General features: G+C 44.3%; 1 protein-coding gene across 3 annotated transcripts; it reads left to right on the top strand.

Moving 5' to 3' along the window:
- Positions 1 to 334: 334 nt before the first annotated feature.
- cep135 (centrosomal protein 135) lies at positions 335 to 21,140 on the top strand. Of its 3 annotated transcripts, none has more exons than XM_041848769.2 (24): positions 335 to 592; positions 951 to 1,075; positions 1,206 to 1,396; positions 1,567 to 1,734; positions 1,927 to 2,068; positions 8,508 to 8,721; positions 8,919 to 9,134; positions 9,254 to 9,310; positions 10,466 to 10,616; positions 10,725 to 10,966; positions 11,119 to 11,274; positions 11,852 to 12,067; positions 12,257 to 12,408; positions 12,511 to 12,626; positions 12,719 to 12,873; positions 12,980 to 13,035; positions 13,142 to 13,310; positions 13,505 to 13,615; positions 15,682 to 15,864; positions 16,054 to 16,263; positions 19,606 to 19,808; positions 19,937 to 20,041; positions 20,176 to 20,331; positions 20,513 to 21,140. In XM_041848769.2, the coding sequence occupies exons 2-24, from the start codon at positions 963 to 965 to the stop codon at positions 20,532 to 20,534; spliced, it is 3,504 nt and encodes a 1,167-aa protein (XP_041704703.1). In that variant the 5' UTR covers positions 335 to 592; positions 951 to 962; the 3' UTR covers positions 20,535 to 21,140. The 3 variants fall into 3 exon arrangements, with proteins under 3 accessions (XP_041704703.1, XP_041704702.1, XP_041704704.1); XM_041848768.2 differs by having other exon boundaries at positions 15,679 to 15,864; XM_041848770.2 differs by having other exon boundaries at positions 15,679 to 15,864; positions 20,176 to 20,354.
- The last annotated feature ends 17 nt before the right edge of the window (positions 21,141 to 21,157 follow it).

The following is a 21,157-nucleotide window of genomic DNA, read 5'->3' as shown; positions in this document are numbered from 1 at the left end:
TTAAGCCATGTGTGATTGCAAACTTTTCAACAGAATGCCATATTGCCAAATAAATGTTAAAATGTCCCATTTTCCTTGGATTTTTTAAACATGTATTTCTATTTTATAGTTGGCATTAGATTAGAAGCACTGAGCTCATTCATTCTGTAGTGACAACTGCAAGGTATAATTGAAAGGTTGTGCGTTCTCACGAGTGTAGGCTACTACTGAATCGTTGGAGAATTCGGAGATGTTCACTAGCACAGGTTCAGATGACATGTGTCTCGTTTCCATGGAGAAGTTAAAGTGAAGTGGGATGTGCTTCGGCGCCATTTTCAAACCACTTTACCGCCGACAGAGAACAAGCTAGCTAGCTAGTTCAGATCAGGGCGAGCCGAACGACAGCTTTGCATTCATGAAAATCCATGCACTGACTGACCACAAAAGAGACCACCATCGCAAACATCTACAAAGTGTTCCACATGGCACATACGTGAGCGTCCCATGCAGTCTTTTCAGCGTTGTTTGTTTGATAACTTTGTTTACAGAAGTCAGGTCAACAATCACAGCTGATTAGCTAACTTAGCTATCTAGCTAACCGGACCGTGGATTTGTGAGTATAATTTAGCTACTAATTAAAGTTTACTGGCAAGAATATATATATATTATAATTTTATAGCTATAGCAAGCTAGACTGTCAGTGAAATCCTGTTTGCCCTTTTGCCATAACTTTACCTGGCCTGAACGACCTAGCTAGTTAGCTCCAGCTTGACAAGATTAATGAGCTAGCTACTTGCTCTGGTCCAATAGTACCCCATTTCATTGACTGTCAATGCACTACCAGTCCATCTTGGGCTAGTCCAATAGTACTGGCTAGCTATCTAGTCAATAAACTATAGTCAGCAAATAAACTAGGTATAACCACAGATGGAGATGCTAGCTACGAATCTTTGCTATGTCCTGCATTGTAGGCTGCTGCAGCAATGAGCACCAATGCAGAGAGGAAGTTTATCAACCTTCGGAAACGTCTGGATCAGCTGGGATACAGACAGCCATTAGGAATCGAGACCCTGCCACTGGTGGAAAAATTATTCAGGTAAAGACATATTAACCTCTGAGAACATGATAGTCAATTACCGGTTATATAGAGAGATACTGTATATTAACATGTTGTTGCTTCCCATGTTACTCTGAATGAGGTTTGTGTGTTTCTGCCTATATTGCAGTGATCTGGTCCACACCACTGAAAGTCTGCGCAATGCCAAGCTCAATGCAGGGAAGACTGAAAAAGAAAGCCGTAATCTAGATGCCCTCCTGGAGCCATACAAGACGGAGAATGCCCGGCTGGTCCGGGAGAACAACGAGCTGCACCTTGGGCTCCTCAAGCTCAGGGAGGAGAAAGACCGAGTAAGCAGAGGTATAAGTCCACACAATATCATTCAGTGAAGCAGCAGTCCATTCCTATATGAATCCCACTGTCCTCTCATAACAGAAATAACCGGTCTAACCCATTCATTTTAACTAATTCTGTTATCAATGGCAATACATATATTTTGATATGAAACGTGTCACTGCCCTTTGTCTCAGAGCTCAAAGCCTACATCAGAAAGCTGGACCATGAGACATCAGACCTGAAGTTCCTAAACAACCAGTATGTGCACAAGGTCCGCTCCCTGGAGAAGGACAGCAAGGCCAAAACGGAGCGCATTCAGCAGCTGCAGGAGAAGAACATGCAGGCTGTGGTGCAGACACCAGGTAGGACATAGACCCAACATCCACTGGCATACACCTCATACTTCTTACTCACCCACAAGTTATTCACTCAAGTTCTTAAGCTAGAGCACCGCTACATGCCCTGTTTTTCTAACATGTGTACATCCAGTCTCTATCCAACCACACACCAGTTGACCAGGATGTTTCCCTTAATGTTCCATGCTGATTTGACAGGAGGGAAAAAGCACAGCATTCCTTTCAGACGTCAACGGATGCAGATTGATGAGCTCATCCCGCCCTCCTCTGGCCCCACTCAACCTGTGGCTCAGCCTGATGATCCATACATCGCAGATCTTCTGCAGGTGGCAGATGACAGGTGGGATCCTCCTTGTAGCTGTTTAATTACTTGCAAGCAATTAATTTTGTATTTTATTAATCATATTAACAAAGTAAAAATAAATAATATGGTAATGCATTTCACATCAAGATGCATCAAAGGGATATTTGCACAATTACTCAACAACAACACTAAAATAAAGTGCAATATGCATGTGAAATCAATATGTAAACATGGCTCAGACATTGTATAGGCTTATGCTATAATGTCTTCTTACAAAGAGAAAAAGATGTGCACTTGTGACTCTCATAAAGGGGGCGTGTCTGTAGCGCAGTACTTCTTATCTCCCACTCAGGGGTATTTTTTATTTTTTTTATTTAACCTTTATTTAACCAGGTAAGCAGTTGAGAACAAGTTCTCATTTACAACTGCAACCTGGCCAAGATAAAGCAAAGCAGTGCGATTTAAAAACAACAACACAGAGTTACATATGGGGTAAAACAAAACATAAAGTCAAAAATACAACAGAAAATATAAAATATATATACAGTGTGTGCAAAAGTAGCAAGTTATGGAGGTAAGGCAATAAATAGGCCATAGTGCAAAATAATTACAATTAGTATTAACACTGGAATGATAGATAGATGTGCAAGAGATGATGTGCAAATAGAGATACTGGGGTACAAAGGAGCAAAATAAATAACAATATGGGGATGAGGTAGTTGGGTGGGCTAATTTAATGTGGCTGTCAATTAAGTAGCTCTCTGTATCCCTGGAGGTCCATCCATCTGTAGGAAGTGCAACACAGGGTGCATTGGCCAAGTCATTGATAACTTTGGCTTTGGCTTGCTTTATAGGCTATTGAGTGTGTAATACCTTTTTGCTGAAATGGGTGCTAGAGGGAAGTTCATATTCTCAACCATCGAGAATGGCCGCATATCCGCGGCTATAAACATACCTATCGCTCTTGTAATAGCCTGAATTGTTTTAATTTTTCAGCAGAGATTTACTCGAGGCATACAAAGCAGCACATTTGACTCTCTCTCTATCTAATCTATTGATCGTGTCCAAAACATTAAGAACACCTTCCTAATATTGAGTTGCCCTCAGAACAGACTCAATTCTTTGAGGCATGGACTCTACAAGGTGTCGAAAGTGTTCCACAGGGATGCCGGCCCATATTGACTCCAATGCTTCCCACAGTTGTATCAAGTTGGCTGGATGTCCTTTGGGTGGTGGACCATTCTTGATACACACGGGAAACTATTGTTTGAAAAACCCAGCAGCGTTGCAGTTCTTGACACAAATCGGTGTGTCTGGCACCTACTACTATACCCAGTTCAAAGGCACTTCAATCCTTTGTCTTGCCCATTCACCCTATGAATGGCACACATACACAATCCATGTCTCAAGGCTTAAAAATCCTTCTTTAACCTGGCTCCTCCCGTTCATCTACACTGATTGAAGTGGATCTAACAAGTGATATAAATAAGGGATCATAGCTTTCACCTGGATTCACGTGGTCAGTCTATGTCATGGAAAAAGTGTTTGTGTGTGTACAGTGCATTCGGAAAGTATTCAGACCCCTTGACTTTTTCCACATTTTGTTACGTTACAGCCTTATTCTTAAATAGATTAAATCGTTTTTACCCCTCACTAATCTACACACAATACCCCATAATGACAAAGCAAAAACAGGTTTTTAGAGTTTATTGCCAAAAAACTGAAATATCACATTTACATAAGTATTCAGACCCTTTACTCAGTACTTTGTTGAGGAACCTTTAGCAGTGATTATAGCCTCGTCTTCTTGGGTATGACACTATAAGCTTGGCACACCTGTATTTGGGGAGTTTCTCCCATTCTTCTCTGCAGATCCTCTCAAGCACTGTCAGGTTGGATGGGGAGCGTCGCTGCACAGCTATTTTCAGGTCTCTCCAGAGTCTGAATGCCACTCAAGGACATTCAGACTTGTCCCGAAGCCACTCCTGCATTGTCTTGGCTGTGTGCTTAGGGTCGTTGTCCTGTTGGAAGGTGAACCTTCGCCCCAATCTGAGGTCCTGAGCGCTCAGGAGCAGGTTTTCATCAAGGATCTGTCTGTACTTTGCTCCGTTCGTATTTCCCTCCATCCTAACTAGTCTCCCAGTCCCTGCCACTGAAAAACATCCCCACAGCATGATGCTGGCACCACCATGCTTCATATTGGTTTCATCAGACCAGAGACTCTTGTTCCTCATGGTCTGAGAGTCCTTTAGGTGACTTTTGGCAAACTCCAAGCGGGCTGTCATGTGCCTTTTACTGAGGAGTGGCTTCCGTCTGGCCACTCTACCATAAAGGCCTGATTGGTGGGAGGTCCTGGAAGGTTCTCCCATCTCCACAGAGGAACTCTGGAGCTCTGTCAGCGTGACCATCGGGTTTTTGGTCACCTCCCTGACCAAGGCCCTTCTCCCCCGATTGCTCTGTTTGGCCGGGCGGCCAGCTCTAGGAAGAGTCTTGGCGGTTCCAAACTTCTTCCATTTAAGAATGATGGAGGCCACTGTGTTCTTGGGGACCTTCAATGCTGGAAAACGTTTTTGGTACCCTTCCCCAGATCTGTGCCTCGACACAATCCTGTCTCAGAGCTCTACGGACAATTCCTTCGATCTCATGGCTTGGTTTTTACTCTGACATGCACTGTCAACTGTGGGACCTTATATAGACCGGTGTGTGCCTTTCCAAATCATGTCCAATCAATTGAATTTACCACAGGTGGACTCCAATCAAGTTGTAGAAACATCTGAAGGATGATCAATGGAAACAGAATGCACCTGACCTCAATTTCGAGTCTCATGGCAAAGGGTCTGAATACTTATGTAAATAAGTTATTTCTGTTTTTTCGCTTTGTCATTATGGGGTGTTGTGTGTGTGTAGATTGAGGATTTTTATTTATTTTATAATAAGGCTGTAATGTAACAAAGTGGAAAAAGTAAAGGGGTCTGAATACTTTCCGTGTGTGTCCTCTGTAGCTCAGCTGGTAGAGCACGGCGCTTGTAACGCCAAGGTAGTGGGTTCGATCCCCGGAACCACCCATACACAAAAATGTATGCACGCATGACTGTAAGTCGCTTTGGATAAAAGCGTCTGCTAAATGGCATATTATATTATTATTATTATTATTATATACATACATACATACATACATACATACATACATACTACCGTTGAAAAGTTTGGGGTCACTTAGAAATGTCCTTGTTTTCCATGAAAACATACATGAAATGAGTTTGAATAGGAAATATAGCAAAATGCATAGGAAATGTAGTCATTGACAAGGTTAGAAATAATGATTTTTAATATAAATAATAATTGTGTCCTTCAAACTTTTTGCTTTTGTCAAAGAATCCTCCGCAGCAATTACAGCCTTGCAGACCTTCGGCATTCTAGTTGTCAATTTGTTGAGGTAATCTGAAGTGATTTCACCCCATGCTTCCTGAAGCACCTCCCACACGTTGGATTGGCTTGATGGGCACTTCTTACATACCATACGGTCAAGCTGCTCCCACAACAGCTCAATAGGGTTGAGATCCGGTGACTGTGCTGGCCACTCCATTATAGACAGAATACCAGCTGACTTCTTCTTCCCTAAATAGTTATTGCATAGTTTGGAGCTGTGCTTTGGGTCATTGTCCTGTTGTAGGAGGAAATTGGCTCCAATCAAGTGCCGTCCACAGGGTATGGCATGGCGTTGCAAAATGGAGTAATAGCCTTCCCTCTTCAAGATCCCTATTACCCTGTACAAGCCTCCACCATGCTTGACAGATGGCATCAAGCACTCCGCCAGCATCTTTTCATTTGGTCTGCGTCTCACAAATGTTCTTCTTTGTGATCCGAACACCTCAAACTTCGATTTGTCTGTCCATCACACTTTTTTCCAATCTTCCTCTGTCCAGTGTCTGTGTTCTTTTGCCCATCTTAATCTTCTGAGATATGGCTTTTTCTTTGCAACTCTGCCTAGAAGGTCAGCATCCCAGAGTCGCATCTTCACTGTTGATGTTGAGACTGGTGTTTTGCGGGTACTATTTTATGAAGCTGCCAGTTGAGGACCTGTGAGGCGCCTGTTTCTCAAACTAGACACTCTAATGTATTTCTCTTGTTGCTCAGTTGTGCCCTGGGGCCTCCCACTCCTCTTTCTATTCTGGTTAGAGCCACTTTGCACTGTTCTGTGAAGGGAGTAGTACACAGCGTTGTACGATATCTTCAGTTTCTTGGCAATTTCTCGCATGGAATAGCCTTCATTTCTCAGAACATGAATAAGACTGACGCGTTTCAGAAGAAAGTTATTTGTTTCTGGCCATTTTTGATCCTGTAATCGAACCCACAATTGCTGATGCTCCAGATACTCAACTAGTCTCAAGAAGGCCAGTTTTATTGCTTCTTTAATCAGCACAACCATTTTCAGTTGTGCTAACATAGTTACAAAATGGTTTTCTAATGATCAATTAGCCTTTAAAATGATAAACTTGGATTAGCAAACCCAATGTGCCATTGGAACACAGGACTGATGGTTGCTGATAATGGGCCTCTGTACGCCTATGTAGATATTCCATTAAAAATCAGCCGTTTCCAGCTACAATAGCCATTTACAACATTAACGATGTCTACACTGTATTTCTGATCAATTTTATGTTATTTTAATGGACAAATAAATTGCTTTTCTTTCGAAAACAAGGACATTTCTAAGTGACCCCAAACTTTTGAACGGTAGTGGTGTTTATGTATATTTTTATATATATAGTTGAAGTCTGAAGTTTACATACACTTAGGTTTGTGTCATTAAAACTCGTTTTTCAACCACTCCACAAATGTCTTGTTAACAAACTATAGTTTTGGCAAGTTGGTTAGGACATCTACTTTGCGCAAGACACAAGTAATTTTTCCAACAATTGTTTACAGACAGATTATTGCACTTATAATTCACTTTATCACAATTCCAGTGGGTCAGAAGTTTACGTACACTAAGGTGACTGTGCCTTTAAAAAGCTTAGAAAATTTCAGATAATGATGTCATGGCTTTAGAAGCTTCTGATAGGCTAATTGACATAATTTGAGTCAATTGGAGGTGTACCTGTGGATGTATTTCAAGGCCTACCTTCAAACTCAGTGCCTCTTTGCTTGACATCATGGGAAAATCTAAAGAAATCAGCCAAGACCTTAGAAAATACATTGTAGACCTCCACAAGTCTGGTTCATCCTTGGGAGCAACTTCCAAACGCCTGAAGGTACCACGTTCATCTATACAAACAATAGTACGCAACTATAAAAACCATGGGACCACGCAGCCGTCATACCGCTCAGGAAGGAGACGCATTCTGTCTCCTAGAGATTAACGTACTTTGGTGCGAAAAGTGCAAATCAATCCCAGAACAACAGCAAAGGACCTTTTGAAGATGCTGGAGGAAACAGGTACAAAAGTATCTATATCCACAGTAAAACGAGTCCTATATCGACATAACCTGAAAGGCCGCTCAGCAAGGAAGAAGCCACTGCTCCAAAACCGCCATAAAAAAGCCAGACTACGGTTTGCAACTGCACATGTGGACAAAGATTGTACTTTTTGGAGAAATGTCCTCTGGTCTGATGAAACAAAAATAGAACTGTTTTGCCATAATGACCATCGGTGTTTGGAGGAAAAATGGGGGGCTTGCAAGCAGAAGAACAGCATCCCAACCGTGAAGCACGGGGGTGGCAGCATCATGCTGTGGGGGTGCTTTGCTGCAGGAGGGACTGGTGCACTTCACAAAATAGATGGCATCATGAGGAAGGAAAATTATGTGGAAATATTGAAGCAACATCTCAAGACAGCAGTCAGGTCTTCCAAATGGACAATGACCCCAAGCATTCTTCCAAAGTTGTGGCAAAATGGCTTAAGGACAACAAAGTCAAGGTATTGGAGTGGCCATCACAAAGCCCTGACCTCAATCCTATAGAACATTTGTGGGCAGAACTGAAAAGGCGTGTGCGAGCAAGGAGGCCTACAAACCTGACTCAGTTACACCCGCTCTGTCAGGAGGAATGGGCCAAAATTCACCCAACTTATTGTGGGAAGCTTGTGGAAGGCTACCCAAAACGTTTGACCCAAGTTAAACAATTTAAAGGCAATGCTACCAAATACTAATTTAGTGTATGTAAACTTCTGACCCACTGGGAATGTGATGAAATAAAAAATTAAAGCTGAAACAAATCATTCTCTCTACAATTTATTTTGACATTTCACATTCTTAAAATAAAGTGGTGATCCTAACTGACCTAAGACAGGGAATGTTTACTAGGATTAAAAGTCAGGAATTGTGAAAAACTGAGTTTAAATGTATTTGACTAAGTGTATGTAAACTTCTGACTTTAACTGTATATATATTTATACGCCCCCCTCCCAACCGATTCAGTACAAATATGTGTACCGTTACACCCCTTGTAATAACTGCAATGAATTTTACTCTAGGATCCAGGAGCTGCAGCAGGACATAACCAAACTGAAATTAGACCTTGAAAGAGCTCATGGCGGTATCAAACACCTGCACATACAGGTTGAAGAACGAGACAAGGAGATTGTGCGTCTTAGTCGAGCACTTGATGGAGGGCGTCCTCATGATGTCATCTCCCTAGAGGCTCAGACCATCAGCAATGAGAAACTGATTGCCCACCTTAACCTGCAGGTAAAAACCAAACCCTGACCCACTTCAACAATGGGTATTACCCACACATTGAACTGATCTCCACAACCTACCCTCAAACTGAAACTGACCACACATAACTTACTTGTATCTGTCGACACCAACAACCATCAACCCAGGGTTTTTAAGAGTCCTTTGAGCACTTACCACACATTGACCTCTCGGTGTCATGTTCCCAGATCGAGTACCTGCAGGAGACTAACAGGACTCTGGAGCAGAAGGTTCAGGGGTTGCAGCAGAGGAAGAAGGATGCCTCCACTGAGGTGGCGGACCTCAGTGCCAAGAACCAGGAGCTGTGTCAGGAGCTCACCCACATAGACCACCTGGCCAAGCAGCTGGAGAAGGACAAGGACCTGGTGTTGGAGACTGCTGACCTGGAACTACAGGAGGCCAAGGTGAGAAAGGAGGGAGACGATAAATGGGAACAGGAGAAATACTGTATAAAGACAGGCAGAGGGTTCAATATGAGGGAATTTTTTTTGACAAGAAATCTGTGGCCTGTTTTTCTCCACAGAAAGAAATCCAAAAGCAACACAGAGACTTGGAAGATGTAATCACAAAGTTAAGAAGGGTATTACTTTTTATTTATTGGTCTTTTAAAGGCTTCAATCAATCACATTTTATTTATAAAGTCCTTTTTACATCATCAAATGTCACAAAGTGCTATACAGAAACCCAGCCTAAAACCCCAAACAGCAAGCAATGCAGATGTAGAAGCACGGTGGCTAGGAAAAACTCCCTAGAAAGGAAGAAACCTAGGAAGAAACCTAGAGAGGAACCAGGCTCTGAGGGGTGGCCAGTCATCTTCTGGCTGTGCCAGGTGGAGATCATAACAGTACATGGCCATTAAAGGTCAGATTTTTCTCCAAGATGTTCAAACGTTCATAGATGACCAGCAGGATCAAATAATAATCACAGTGGTTGCAACAGGTCAGTACATCATGAGTAAATGTCACTTGGCTTTTCATAGCCGGGCATTTAGAGGTTGAAATAGCAGGTGTGGTAGAGAGAGAGAGAGTTGAAAACAGCAGGTCTGGGACAAGGTAGCACGTCCAGTGAACAGGTCAGGGTTCCATAGCCGCAGGCAGAAGAGTGGAAACTGGAGCAGCAGCACAACCAGGTGGACTGGGGACAGCAAGGAATCATCAGGCCAGGTAATCCTGAGGCATGGTCCTAGGGCTCAGGTCCTCCGGGAGGGGAAGGAGAGGGGGAGAATTAGAGGGAGCATACTTAAATTCACACAGGACACCAGATAAGACAGGAGAATAACACCAGATATAACAGACTGACCCTAGCCCCCCGGCACACAGACTATTGCAGCATAGATACTGGAGGCTGAGACGGGGGTTCGGGAGACACTGTGTCCCCGTCCGACGATACCCCCGGACAGGGCCAACTAGGCAGGATATAACCCCACCCACTTTGCCAAAGCACGGCCCCCACACCACCAGAGGGATATCAACAGACCACCAACCTACTAACCTGAGACGAGGCTGAGTATAGCCCACGAAGATCTCCTCCACTGCACGAGCCCGAGGGAGCGACAAAGGCTTGTAGCCTACACGTTCCTGTTGTAAAAACCTAACGTCTCAATGACTAGAGAATGTCTATGTTACAGTACCACATCCTTGTTTTACCAGATAGTTGTTAAAGGTCAGCTTAATCTGTGCAGCATTTTACTCACTATATCATAGCTGTGTCTGACTCCTCTGACTGGATGTTTTAGGACCAGGCTGAGGGAGACTACGAGAAAGACCATCTGAGGGACCAGCTGGGGGAGCTCAGGGAGCAGAATGAGAAGATGGAGGGACTGATTAACTTCCTGGAGGAAGAGAAGAGGAGGCTTCAGGACAAACTAGAGAAAATGACTGATGCTGGTGAGTAGCAGTGTTTCTCTCCTGTCCCACTGGAACTTTGGGACTCAAATGTCTCTTATTGATTATAGTTGGCCTAAGCACGACTGACTCTCTGGTTGCTGTTCCTAGATAAAGAGCTGGTGCTTGAGCTGGAGAGCATGAGGTCTAAACACGGTGTGTGTGGGAAGGAACGCTCCCCATCTCGCCTCGACGCATTTGTCAGGAGCCTGGAAGAGGAGAGGGACTATTACCGACAGGAGGCTGAGCGCTACCGCAGGGCCAGAGGACCAGGGCTCATGGACCCCAGCCCCACCCGCAGCAGCCCAGGCAGGGGCAGGAGCCCCAGGGGGAGAGCAGGCTGGCATGGCAGGGTGAGAGAGCCAGCCAGTCCACTAATGCAAAGAATACATTATGTTCTCATTTACTGTATATACATACATAAACTCATGGTACTACTGTAAGTCTTATATCCATTATTATGTTTGCATGTATGTTAAAGGATTTCTTTTTGTGTGTTATTTAGGGGAACAATGTTGATTTGGAGCTCTCCCGGACAGTGAAGGAGAGAGATGAGCTCCAGGCTGTACTGCTGGGTTTTGAGAGACACATGGAGGACATCCAAACCAACGTCAAGGCCCTTACTGCTGAGAGGGACCAGCTTAGTTTACAGTGCAAAAAGGTGAGACAGGCCCGTCCAGGACATGGCATATCAAATGAAAAAGACTGCTTCAGTGTAGTACCAAATATTGAAAGTCTAAACATACCTATCAACTCAGGTGTCAAATACGCATCTTACACCCTCAGTTGGATCAGTATTTGGAAGCAGCTACTATCAGTCTATGACAGGGGCACTCAAGTACCACTGCTGTCCGGTCACACACACATTTCCTAGGTGGCAAAGGTCTGGATGGATATTATCATATTATAATGATAATATTATTATTTATCGGCGTAGTAACGAACACCGACCTCGCGACCCCAAACTGTTCACACCCCTCTTGTTGGCGGAGAGAAAATGTTGTTTTAAAGCTCATTTCGTGCAAATCTACACATTTTGCCATGGGTCGGAGAGATAATGTTGCCATTTTAAAGCAAATTTCCTGCAATTCTGCACATCTTACCATGCCTTATGTGCCATGTCTTTTTTTTTAATCAGGACCCGCATTGACCCCTTTCTGAGTGCGGATCTGGACCGCGGTCCACCTGTTGAGTAAGACTGATCTATGACATTGTGTACATCTATGTCTGTACTGTAGGTTCAGGAGGAGCTGAGGCAGGCCCGTATAGGATCAGAGCTGTCCACAGAGGTCCTGAGGCTGAAGGAGGAGAGGGAACAGGCTGATGCTGACCTACAAAGGATCACCTCCGAGAGGGACACACTCAGAGAGAAACTAAAAGTTGCCCAGACCTGTGCTCTCACAGACCGAGAGGAAGAGAGGAGGATCCTGAACCTGGAAAAAACCATCAAGACTGTGAGACGGATCACCAAATCAAAGCAAAAATGATCCTGTTCAAGTTGATCATATTACTTTTTGTAGATCGAACACGTTACAAAGATTTTACAACCATGTCTGCCTCTGCCATTATTACCACCTCAGCTGATCTTGCATGCATATTGTACCAGGAGTAGAGTGAGTTATGGTGTGTGTTTTGGTCCCCAGTTGGAGAGGGAACGTCTGGACCTGCGGTCCCAGGTGTCAGTGCTGAAGGAGGACAGGGTGGCTATAGAGGAGGAGCTGAAGGTTCGGTCCACTGCCCTGGTCCACACTGCAGAGGAGACAGCCCAGCAGAGAGCCGAGTCCAGCGCACTACGGTACTGTCTGTCCTGTCCGTCTTTCTTTGTATGGATGTGATGTCATTATGTCATATTCATTTGTTAGTGATGGGAAATGGCTCATTCCCGCTCTATGTTTAGGCTGTTGCAGGAGCAGATGGAACAGTCTCTGTTTGACACACAGCACAGGCTCTCTGTGAAGACCAACGAGCTTCATGCTGCCCACAAGCAGATGGAGAAACTGGAGGAGAAAATAGGTGAGGGTTTGTGGATGCAGGGTTTAGATATCTTACACACAGTTTCCCTTTGTTTATTCAGAGATGTTCTGTTTTTTTTGTTTTTTTTTCAGCTGAGCTGAGTCGCCATGGCTCCACCCAGAGAGACGGAGTTACTGTGCTCCAGAAGACTATCTCTGCTCTGGACAAGGAGAAGGATACTCTGCAGGATGACGTGGACCAGAAGACTGAGAGCCTGGCCCTGCTGCAGGACGAGCTATTCAGGAGGGTAGGGCACTAGATACCAGTGACTGGCCTGTTCGTGTTAGAGGGACTAGAACTATAGGAGTAGGCAGTCATGCAGAGAGCAAGCACTGTTCTCTCTCATTCTGCAGGAGAAGACCCTGGAGGAAGTTAGACTTACTGTTAAAGACATGGAGAACTCCCTAGAGTAAGTGTACTCTTCTCTTGTGTTTTGAGTTGTATGTGCATTTGTGTGAGAAGCATGTCTACCGAATATGTGTGAGTGGATCAGTGATATTGTGTTGTACCTGCAGTCAGCTGAAGGGGGCACTGAGCAGCCGTGAGCGGGAGATAGCCAGTCTACGCAGACAACTTGAATCTGCCCAGGAGGAGCTGTCTGGAGTGGGGAGAGACCGAGAGATCGCCCTGAGAGAGAACCGGAGACTACAGGATGACCTAGCCACTATGACCAGGGAGAACCAGGTACAGAGCACAGTTGGATAACAAAGAGCTTTTGTGAACAGAACAAACTAGATTGGTTTAATTTCTGTCACCCGCAATAGACGTATCTAACTTGGGGGCACATTTACCCTACACGTTCTTTATTTAATTGGGATGCAAACATTTCATACACACTCTGTTTTCATGGGTCTCATTTGCACGTGTTTTGTGTCCAGGCTGTGCATGCTGAGATGGAGGAGGCCTTGCATGAGAAAGACGAGCTGAAGATGAGAGTTCACTCCTACATCTCAGAAGTGGCCAGGATAGAGAATATGATGCTTGCAAAGGTAAGAGTGGTAACACTACACAGCAGTAGTAAATTCACACTAGATGTTTCCCTCAAAGGGATTGTATTCTAGTGTAGATATTACAATTTGATTATTACAGTTGAAGTCGGATGTTTACAATAAACCTTAGCCAAATATATTTACATTTACATTTTTAGTCATTTAGCAGACGCTCTTATCCAGAGCGACTTACAGTTAGCACATACATTATTTTATCGAACCCACAACCCTGGCGTTGCAAACGCCATGCTCTACCAACTGAGCTACATCCCCTGCCGGCCATTCCCTCCCCTACCCTGGACGACGCTGGGCCAATTGCGCGCCGCCCCATGGGTCTCCCGGTCGCGGCCGGCTACGACAGAGCCTGGATATAAACTCTGTTTTTCACAATTCCTGACATTTAATCCTAGTAAAGAATTTGTTTTAGTTCAGTTAGGATCACCACTTTATTTTAAGAATGTGAAATGTCATAATAATAGTAGACAGAATGATTTATTTCACCTTTTATTTATTTCATCACATTCCCAGTGGGTCAGAAGTTTACATACTCAATTAGTATTTGGTAGCATTGCCTTTAAATTGTTTAACTTGGGTCAAACGTTTCGGGTAGCCTTCCACAAGCTTCCCACAATAAGTTGGGGGAATTTTGGCCCATTCCTCCTGACAGAGCTGGTGTAACTGAGTCAGGTTTGTAGGCCTCCTTGCTCACACACACTTTTTCAGTTCTGCCCACAAATTTTCTATAGGATTGAGGTCAGGGCTTTGTGATGGCCACTCCAATACCTTGACTTTGTTGTCCTTAAGCCATTTTGCCACAACTTTGGAAGTATGCTTGGGGTCATTGTCCATTTGGAAGACCCATTTGCGACCAAGCTTTAACTTCCTGACTGATGTCTTGAGATGTTGCTTCAATATATCCACATAATTTTCCTTCCTCATGATGCCATCTATTTTGTGAAGTGCACCAGTCCCACCTGCAGCAAAGCAACCCCACAGCATGATGCTGCCACCCCCGTGCTTCACGGTTGGGATGGTGTTCTTCGGCTTGCAAGCAAACCCCTTTTTCCTCCAAACATAACGATGGTCATTATGGCAAAACAGTTATATTTTTGTTTCATCAGACCAGAGGACATTTCTTCAAAAAGTACGATCTTTGTCCACATGTGCAGTTGCAAACCGTAGTCTGGCTTTTTCTAATGGAGGTTTTGGAGCAGTGGCTTCTTCCTTGCTGAGTGGCCTTTCAGGTTATGTCGATATAGGACTCGTTTTACTGTGGATATAGATACTTTTGTACCTGTTTCCTCCAGCATCTTCAAAAGGTCCTTTGCTGTTGTTCTGGGATTGATTTGCACTTTTCGCACCAAAGTACGTTCATCTCTAGGAGACAGAACGCGTCTCCTTCCTGAGCGGTATGACGGCTGCGTGGTCCCATAGTGTTTATACTTGCATACTATTGTTTGTACAGATGAACGTGGTACCTTCAGGCGTTTGGAAATTGCTCCCAAGGAAGAACCAGACTTGTGGAGGTCTACCATTTTTTTTCGGAGGTCTTGGCTGATTTCTTTAGATTTTCCCATGATGTCAAGCAAAGAGGCACTGAGTTTGAAGGTAGGCCTTGAAATACAGCCACAGGTACACCTCCAATTGACTCAAATAATGTCAATTAGCCTATCAGAAGCTTCTAAAGCCATGACATCATTTTCTGGAATTTTCCAAGCTGTTTAAAGGCACAGTCAACTGGAATTGTGATACAGTGAATTATAAGTGAACATTAAATAATCTGTCTGTAAACAATTGTTGGAAAAATTACTTGTGTCATGCACAAAGTAGATGTCCTAACCGACTTGCCAAAACTATAGTTTGTTAACAAGAAATTTGTGGAGTGGTTGAAAAACGAGTTTTAATGACTCCAACCTAAGTGTATGTAAACTTACAACTTCAACTGTATGTATCTACTGGAATTGATAATGGCTGTCTTTCCAGTGTTTAGCCAAGTACACATCCTCCAGTTGCTATGGAGTCCTTCCAATAGTTTAAAACAGATTAAGTAATGTGTCTCCCAGGAGCAGGAGAACAGGGAGATGCTGGAGCGGTTCCAGATGGCCCATGGTGAGTCAGAGGACCGGGAGCTGAAGCTACAGCACGCTGAGGGCCTCAACAACTCCATCCGCCTGGAGCTGCTCTCCTCAGACACGGAGAGACGACACCTCAGAGAGACTGTGGGACATCAGGAGAGAGAGATCCAGGAGGTGAGACTGTGGGGGCAATGTGGGCGGAGAAAAATGGGTTGGCAAAGTGTTAAATGGGGAGAGTTTAAGTTCTGTTTAAAATGTCCAGTAACTTATGTTGTCTGCGCTTGCCTGCCTCTACCCAATACTGAAATCACTTGCATTGTTGCAATTGGTGATGAGGATCCCTGTTCTGTCCCCACGTTACAGCACATGAATGCCCTGCAGGCGTATGAAGCCAAGGTGTCGTCCCTGGCCCGGGGCATGTCCCGGCTGGAGGAGGAGCTGCAGGCGGCCCGGGGGGAGAAGACTGTCCTGCTCTCTGACCTGGCCTCCGTCAGGGAGCTCTGTGTCAAACTGGACTCCAGCAAAGAGCTCAGCACCCGCCAGCTTACCTCCAAGAGCATGGAGCTGGAGAGGGTGAGCAAACTCTGACTGCATCCCAATCCTCCACCTGTTTCACTTTTTTTCAGGACCCTGTCTTTCAAAGATTATTTGTAAAAATCCAAATAACTTCACAGATCTTAATTGTAAAGGGTTTAAACACTGTTTCCCATGCTTGTTCAATGAACCATAAACAATTAATGAACATGCACCTGTGGAACGGTCGTTAAGACACTAACAGATTACAGAAGGTAGGCAATTAAGGTCACAGTTATGTACATTTAGGACACTAAAGAGGCCTTTCGACAGACTCAGAAAAACACCAAAAGAAAGATGCCCAGGGTCCCTGCTCATCTGCGTGAACGTGCCTTAGGCATGCTGCAAGGAGGCATGAGGACTGCAGATGTGGCCAGGGCAATAAATTGCAATGTCCGTACTGTGAGATGCCTAAGACAGTGCTACAGGGAGACAGGACGGACAGCTGATCATCCTCGCAGTGGCAGACCACGTGTACAGGATGGCAACAACAATTGCCCGAGTTACACCAGGAAAGCACAATCCCTCCATCAGTGCTCAGACTGTCCGCAATAGGCTGAGAGAGGCTGGACTGAGGGCTTGTAGGCATGTTGTAAGGCAGGTCCTCACCAGACATCACCGGCAACAACGTCGCCTATGGGCACAAACCCACCGTCGCTGGACCAGACAGGACTGGCAAAAAGTGCTCTTCACTGACGAGTCACGGTTTTGTCTCACCAGGGGTGATGGTCAAATTCGCGTTTATCGTCGAAGGAATGAGCGTTACACCGAGGCCTGTACTCTGGAGCGGGATCGATTTGGAGGTGGAGGGTCCGTCATGGTCTGGGGCGGTGTGTCACAGCATCATCGGACTGAGCTTGTTGTCATTGCAGGCAATCTCAACGTTGTGCGTTACAGGGAAGACATCCTCCTCCCTCATGTGGTACCCTTCCTGCAGGCTCATCCTAACATGACCCTCCAGCATGACAATGCCACCAGCCATACTGCTCGTTCTGTGCATGATTTCCCGCAAGACAGGAATGTCAGTGTTCTGCCAAGGCCAGCGACGAGCCGAATCTCAATCCCATTGAGCACATCTGGGACCTGTTGGATCGGAGAGTGAGGGCTAGGGTCATTCCCCCCAGAAATGTCAGGGAACTTGCAGGTGCCTTGGTGGAAGAATGGGGTAACATCTCACAGCAAGAACTGGCAAATCTGGTGCAGTCCATGAGGAGGAGATGTACTGCAGTACTTAATGCAGCTGGTGGCCACACCAGATACTGACTGTTACTTTTGATTTTGACCCCCCAATTGTTCAGGGACACATTATTCCATTTCGGTTAGTCACATGTCTGTGGAACTTGTTCAGTTTATGTCTCAGTTGTTGAATCTTGTTATGTTCATGCAAATATTTACACATGTTAGGTTTGCTGAAGATAAACGCAGTTGACAATTAGAGGACGTTTCTTTTCTTGCTGAGTTTATAATCAAGATATCTCTCTGTCTTCTTGGCTTATTTAGTTGTTTCATGTTCTTTTACTTTAGATTCCTATCCATTGTGATTATCTCATTTGGGCAGACTAAGCAAGTGTGACATATAACTGATCTCTATGTTATGTACACACACAGTTAATATACAGTACCAGTCAAAAGTTTGGACACACCTACTCATTCAAGGGTTTTTCTTTATTTTTACTATTTTTTACATTGTAGAATAATAGTGAAAACATCAAAACATGAAAATAACACACATGGAATCATGTAGGAACCAAAAAAGTGTTAAACAAATCAAAATATATTTGAGATTCTTCAAATAGCCACCCTTTGCCTTGATATCAGCTTTGCACACTCTTGCCATTCTCGCAAACAGTTTAATGAGGAATGCTTTTCCAACAGTCTTGAAGGAGTTCCCACATGCTGAGCACTTGTTGGCTGCTTTTCCTTCACTCTGCCGTCCGACTCATCCCAAACCATCTCAATTGGGTTGAGGTCGGGGGATTGTGGAGGGCAGGTCATCTGATGCAGCACTAAATCACTCTCCTTCTTGGTAAAATAGCCCTTACACAGCCTGGAGGTGTGTTGGGTCATTGTCCTGTTGAAAAAAAAAAAATGATAGTCCCACTAAGCCCAAACCAGATGGGATGGCGTATCGCTGCAGAATGTTGTGGTAGCCATGCTTGTTAAGTGTGCCTTGAATTCTAAATGAATCACCGACAGTGTCACCAGCAAAGCACCATCACACCACATCCTCCATGCTTCACGGTGGGAACCACACATGCAGAGATCATCCGTTCACCTACTCTGCGTCTCACAAAGACACGGCGACTGGAACCAAAAATCTCAAATTTGGACTCATCAGACCAAAGGACAGATTTCCACCGGTCTAATGTTCATAGCTCGTGTTTCTTTGCCCAAGCAAGTCTCTTCTTCTTATTGGTGTCCTTTAGTAGTGGTTTCTTTGCAGCAATTCGACCATGAAGGCCTGATTCACGCAGTCTCCTCTGAACAGTTGATGTTGAGATGTGTCTGTTACTTGAACTCTGTGAAGCATTTATTTGGGCTGCAATTTCTGAGGTGCAGTTAACTCTAATGAACTTATCCTCTGCAGCAGAGGTAACTCTGGGTCTTCCTTTCCTGTGGCGTTCCTCATGAGAGCCAGTTTCATCATAACGCTTGATGGTTTTTGCAACTGCACTTGAAACTTTCAAATTTCTTGAAATTTCCCGGATTGACTGACCTTCATGTTTTAAAGTAATGATGGACTGTGGTTACTCTTTGCTTATTTGAGCTGTTCTTGCCATAATATGGACTTGGTCTTTTACCAAATAGGGCTATCTTCTGTATACCCCCCCCCTACCTTGTCACAACACAACTGATTGAACGCATTAAGAAGGAAAGAAATTCCACAAATTAACTTTTAACAAGGCACACCTGTTAATTGAAATGCATTCCAGGTGACTACCTCATGAAGCTGGTTAAGAGAATACCAAGTGTGTGCAAAGCTGTCAAGGCAAAGGGTGGCTATTTGAAGAATCTCAAATATATTTTGATTTGTTTAACACTTTTTTTGGTTACTACATCATTCCATATGTTCTCTTTCATAGTTTTGATGTCTTCACTATTATTCTACAATGTAGAAAATAGTATAAATAAAGAAAACCCTTGAATGAGTAGGTGTGTCCAATGTTTTGACTGGTACTATGTCTATCTCACACACACACACACACACACAATGCATGTACCAATAAGTTGCGATACAGGCCTTGCAGGAACCCTAGTTATAACAATATGATGTGCCCTGTCTGTGTAGCGTCGACTCCGCCCTTCATTATGTCTGTCTATGGGCTTGTGCTGCTCTCGTAGGTGACAGGAGAGCTGGAGGATGTGCGCTCGGAGGCAGAGCTGCTGAAGAAGCAGCTGGCCAGTGAGAGGCTGACTGTCCGTAACCTAGAGACACTTCTCTCCTCCAATCGGCAGAAGGAGTTCCACACCCATCTGAGCACCAGTGAGAGGGAGTCAGAGCTGAAGGTTCTGCGGGACAGACTCGCCCTAGCTGACAGCAAAACGTAAGAGATGGTCCTAAAGAATCCTCGAGCCAACAAATGTACTTCTCCACAGACCCACTGATTACACACAATCTTGAGTCTTACTGATTTAATAAAGATGATTAACCGTGTGTGTATTGTGTGTGCAGGGCAGGGCATGCAAGGGAGGTTTCACTACTCCGAGGGAAAGTCTCTCAGCTGCAGACAGAGATGGACGTGCTGAAGAGACAGCTGACCACTGAGCGCTTTGAGCGGTGAGCTGAATGACTCTTTATGTGCCCTGCTTATCAGTCACCTACCTCAATAATCCAAATTAATGTTTGAGTGTAATTGAAAAGGCTGTGGGCTGCTATCTGTCCCTCATGCCTTTGTTGTCTCTCTACCTCAGTGAGCGGGCTGTGCAGGAGATGCGGAGGCAAGGTGTGTCTTTCTCCTCACTGCGGAGCTCCTCCCCCCTGAGCAGATCTCTGAGTCCCCGTCCCCCCTCCCCGGAACGTTCCATCCTGCGAACTCCAGAGCGCTCCACCGACCGGTCACCAGAGAAGTGAGTTACACTCACAATACTACGTACGTCCTTGCACACACACACATATCACACCACTTCCTACTTTTACATCCATTATTCTGCAATCACTGCGATAATCTACCATCTATAAAACAGAGACTTTAATGATCACACTGATTGTATTCAAACCTGTAATTGTGACTTCCCCTTTCCTCCACAGAATCGTGAGCTTTAAGGAGTAGAGACAGGACAGACAGGGAAATGAAGGAGCTGGAGAAGTGAGTGAGAAGCCTGAAAGGGTATCAGTTTGGACGCATCACACAAACTATTCACACACAACTTGGCAACTATTATGTGTCCAACAAAATAGAGCTTCTAATGGTCTAAAATGTCAGCTTCCTCCTCCTTCCCTATGAAGGATGCAATAACTTGGATAAAAGTTGAAATCATGCCGTCCTCTCACCAAAGATCATTCCAGTGCTAATAGTTTGAAGAATGTGATTGTCTATATTATGTTTTTCCATGAAGAATATCGACTAATTGAGCTACTAATAGTATTGTCAAATTGAAGTGTACCTTGATGGAAGTACTGTACATGTTCTGCTTTTACTTGGGACATCCATAGGCGATTGGACTGAGATACCTTTACCAAATGTATTTATAAGAATCTGAGCTTGGTTAGGACTTTGTTATTAGACCACTGATAGGAGAGTAGTTCATTAGTTCAGCTTTTGTGTTCTGTGGTATTTTTACGTGTTTAATGTTACATATTATTCCCATTATGCCTAAATTAATAACTTATTCCTTCAAATAAAGTTTTGTACAAAATTAATTCACTGCACTCATCTGTACCTAACATCAGAGA

This window comes from Coregonus clupeaformis, chromosome 26 (assembly GCF_020615455.1).
Source record: "Coregonus clupeaformis isolate EN_2021a chromosome 26, ASM2061545v1, whole genome shotgun sequence".
NCBI lineage: Eukaryota > Metazoa > Chordata > Actinopteri > Salmoniformes > Salmonidae > Coregonus > Coregonus clupeaformis.
This window is presented reverse-complemented; position numbering and strand designations above follow the sequence as displayed.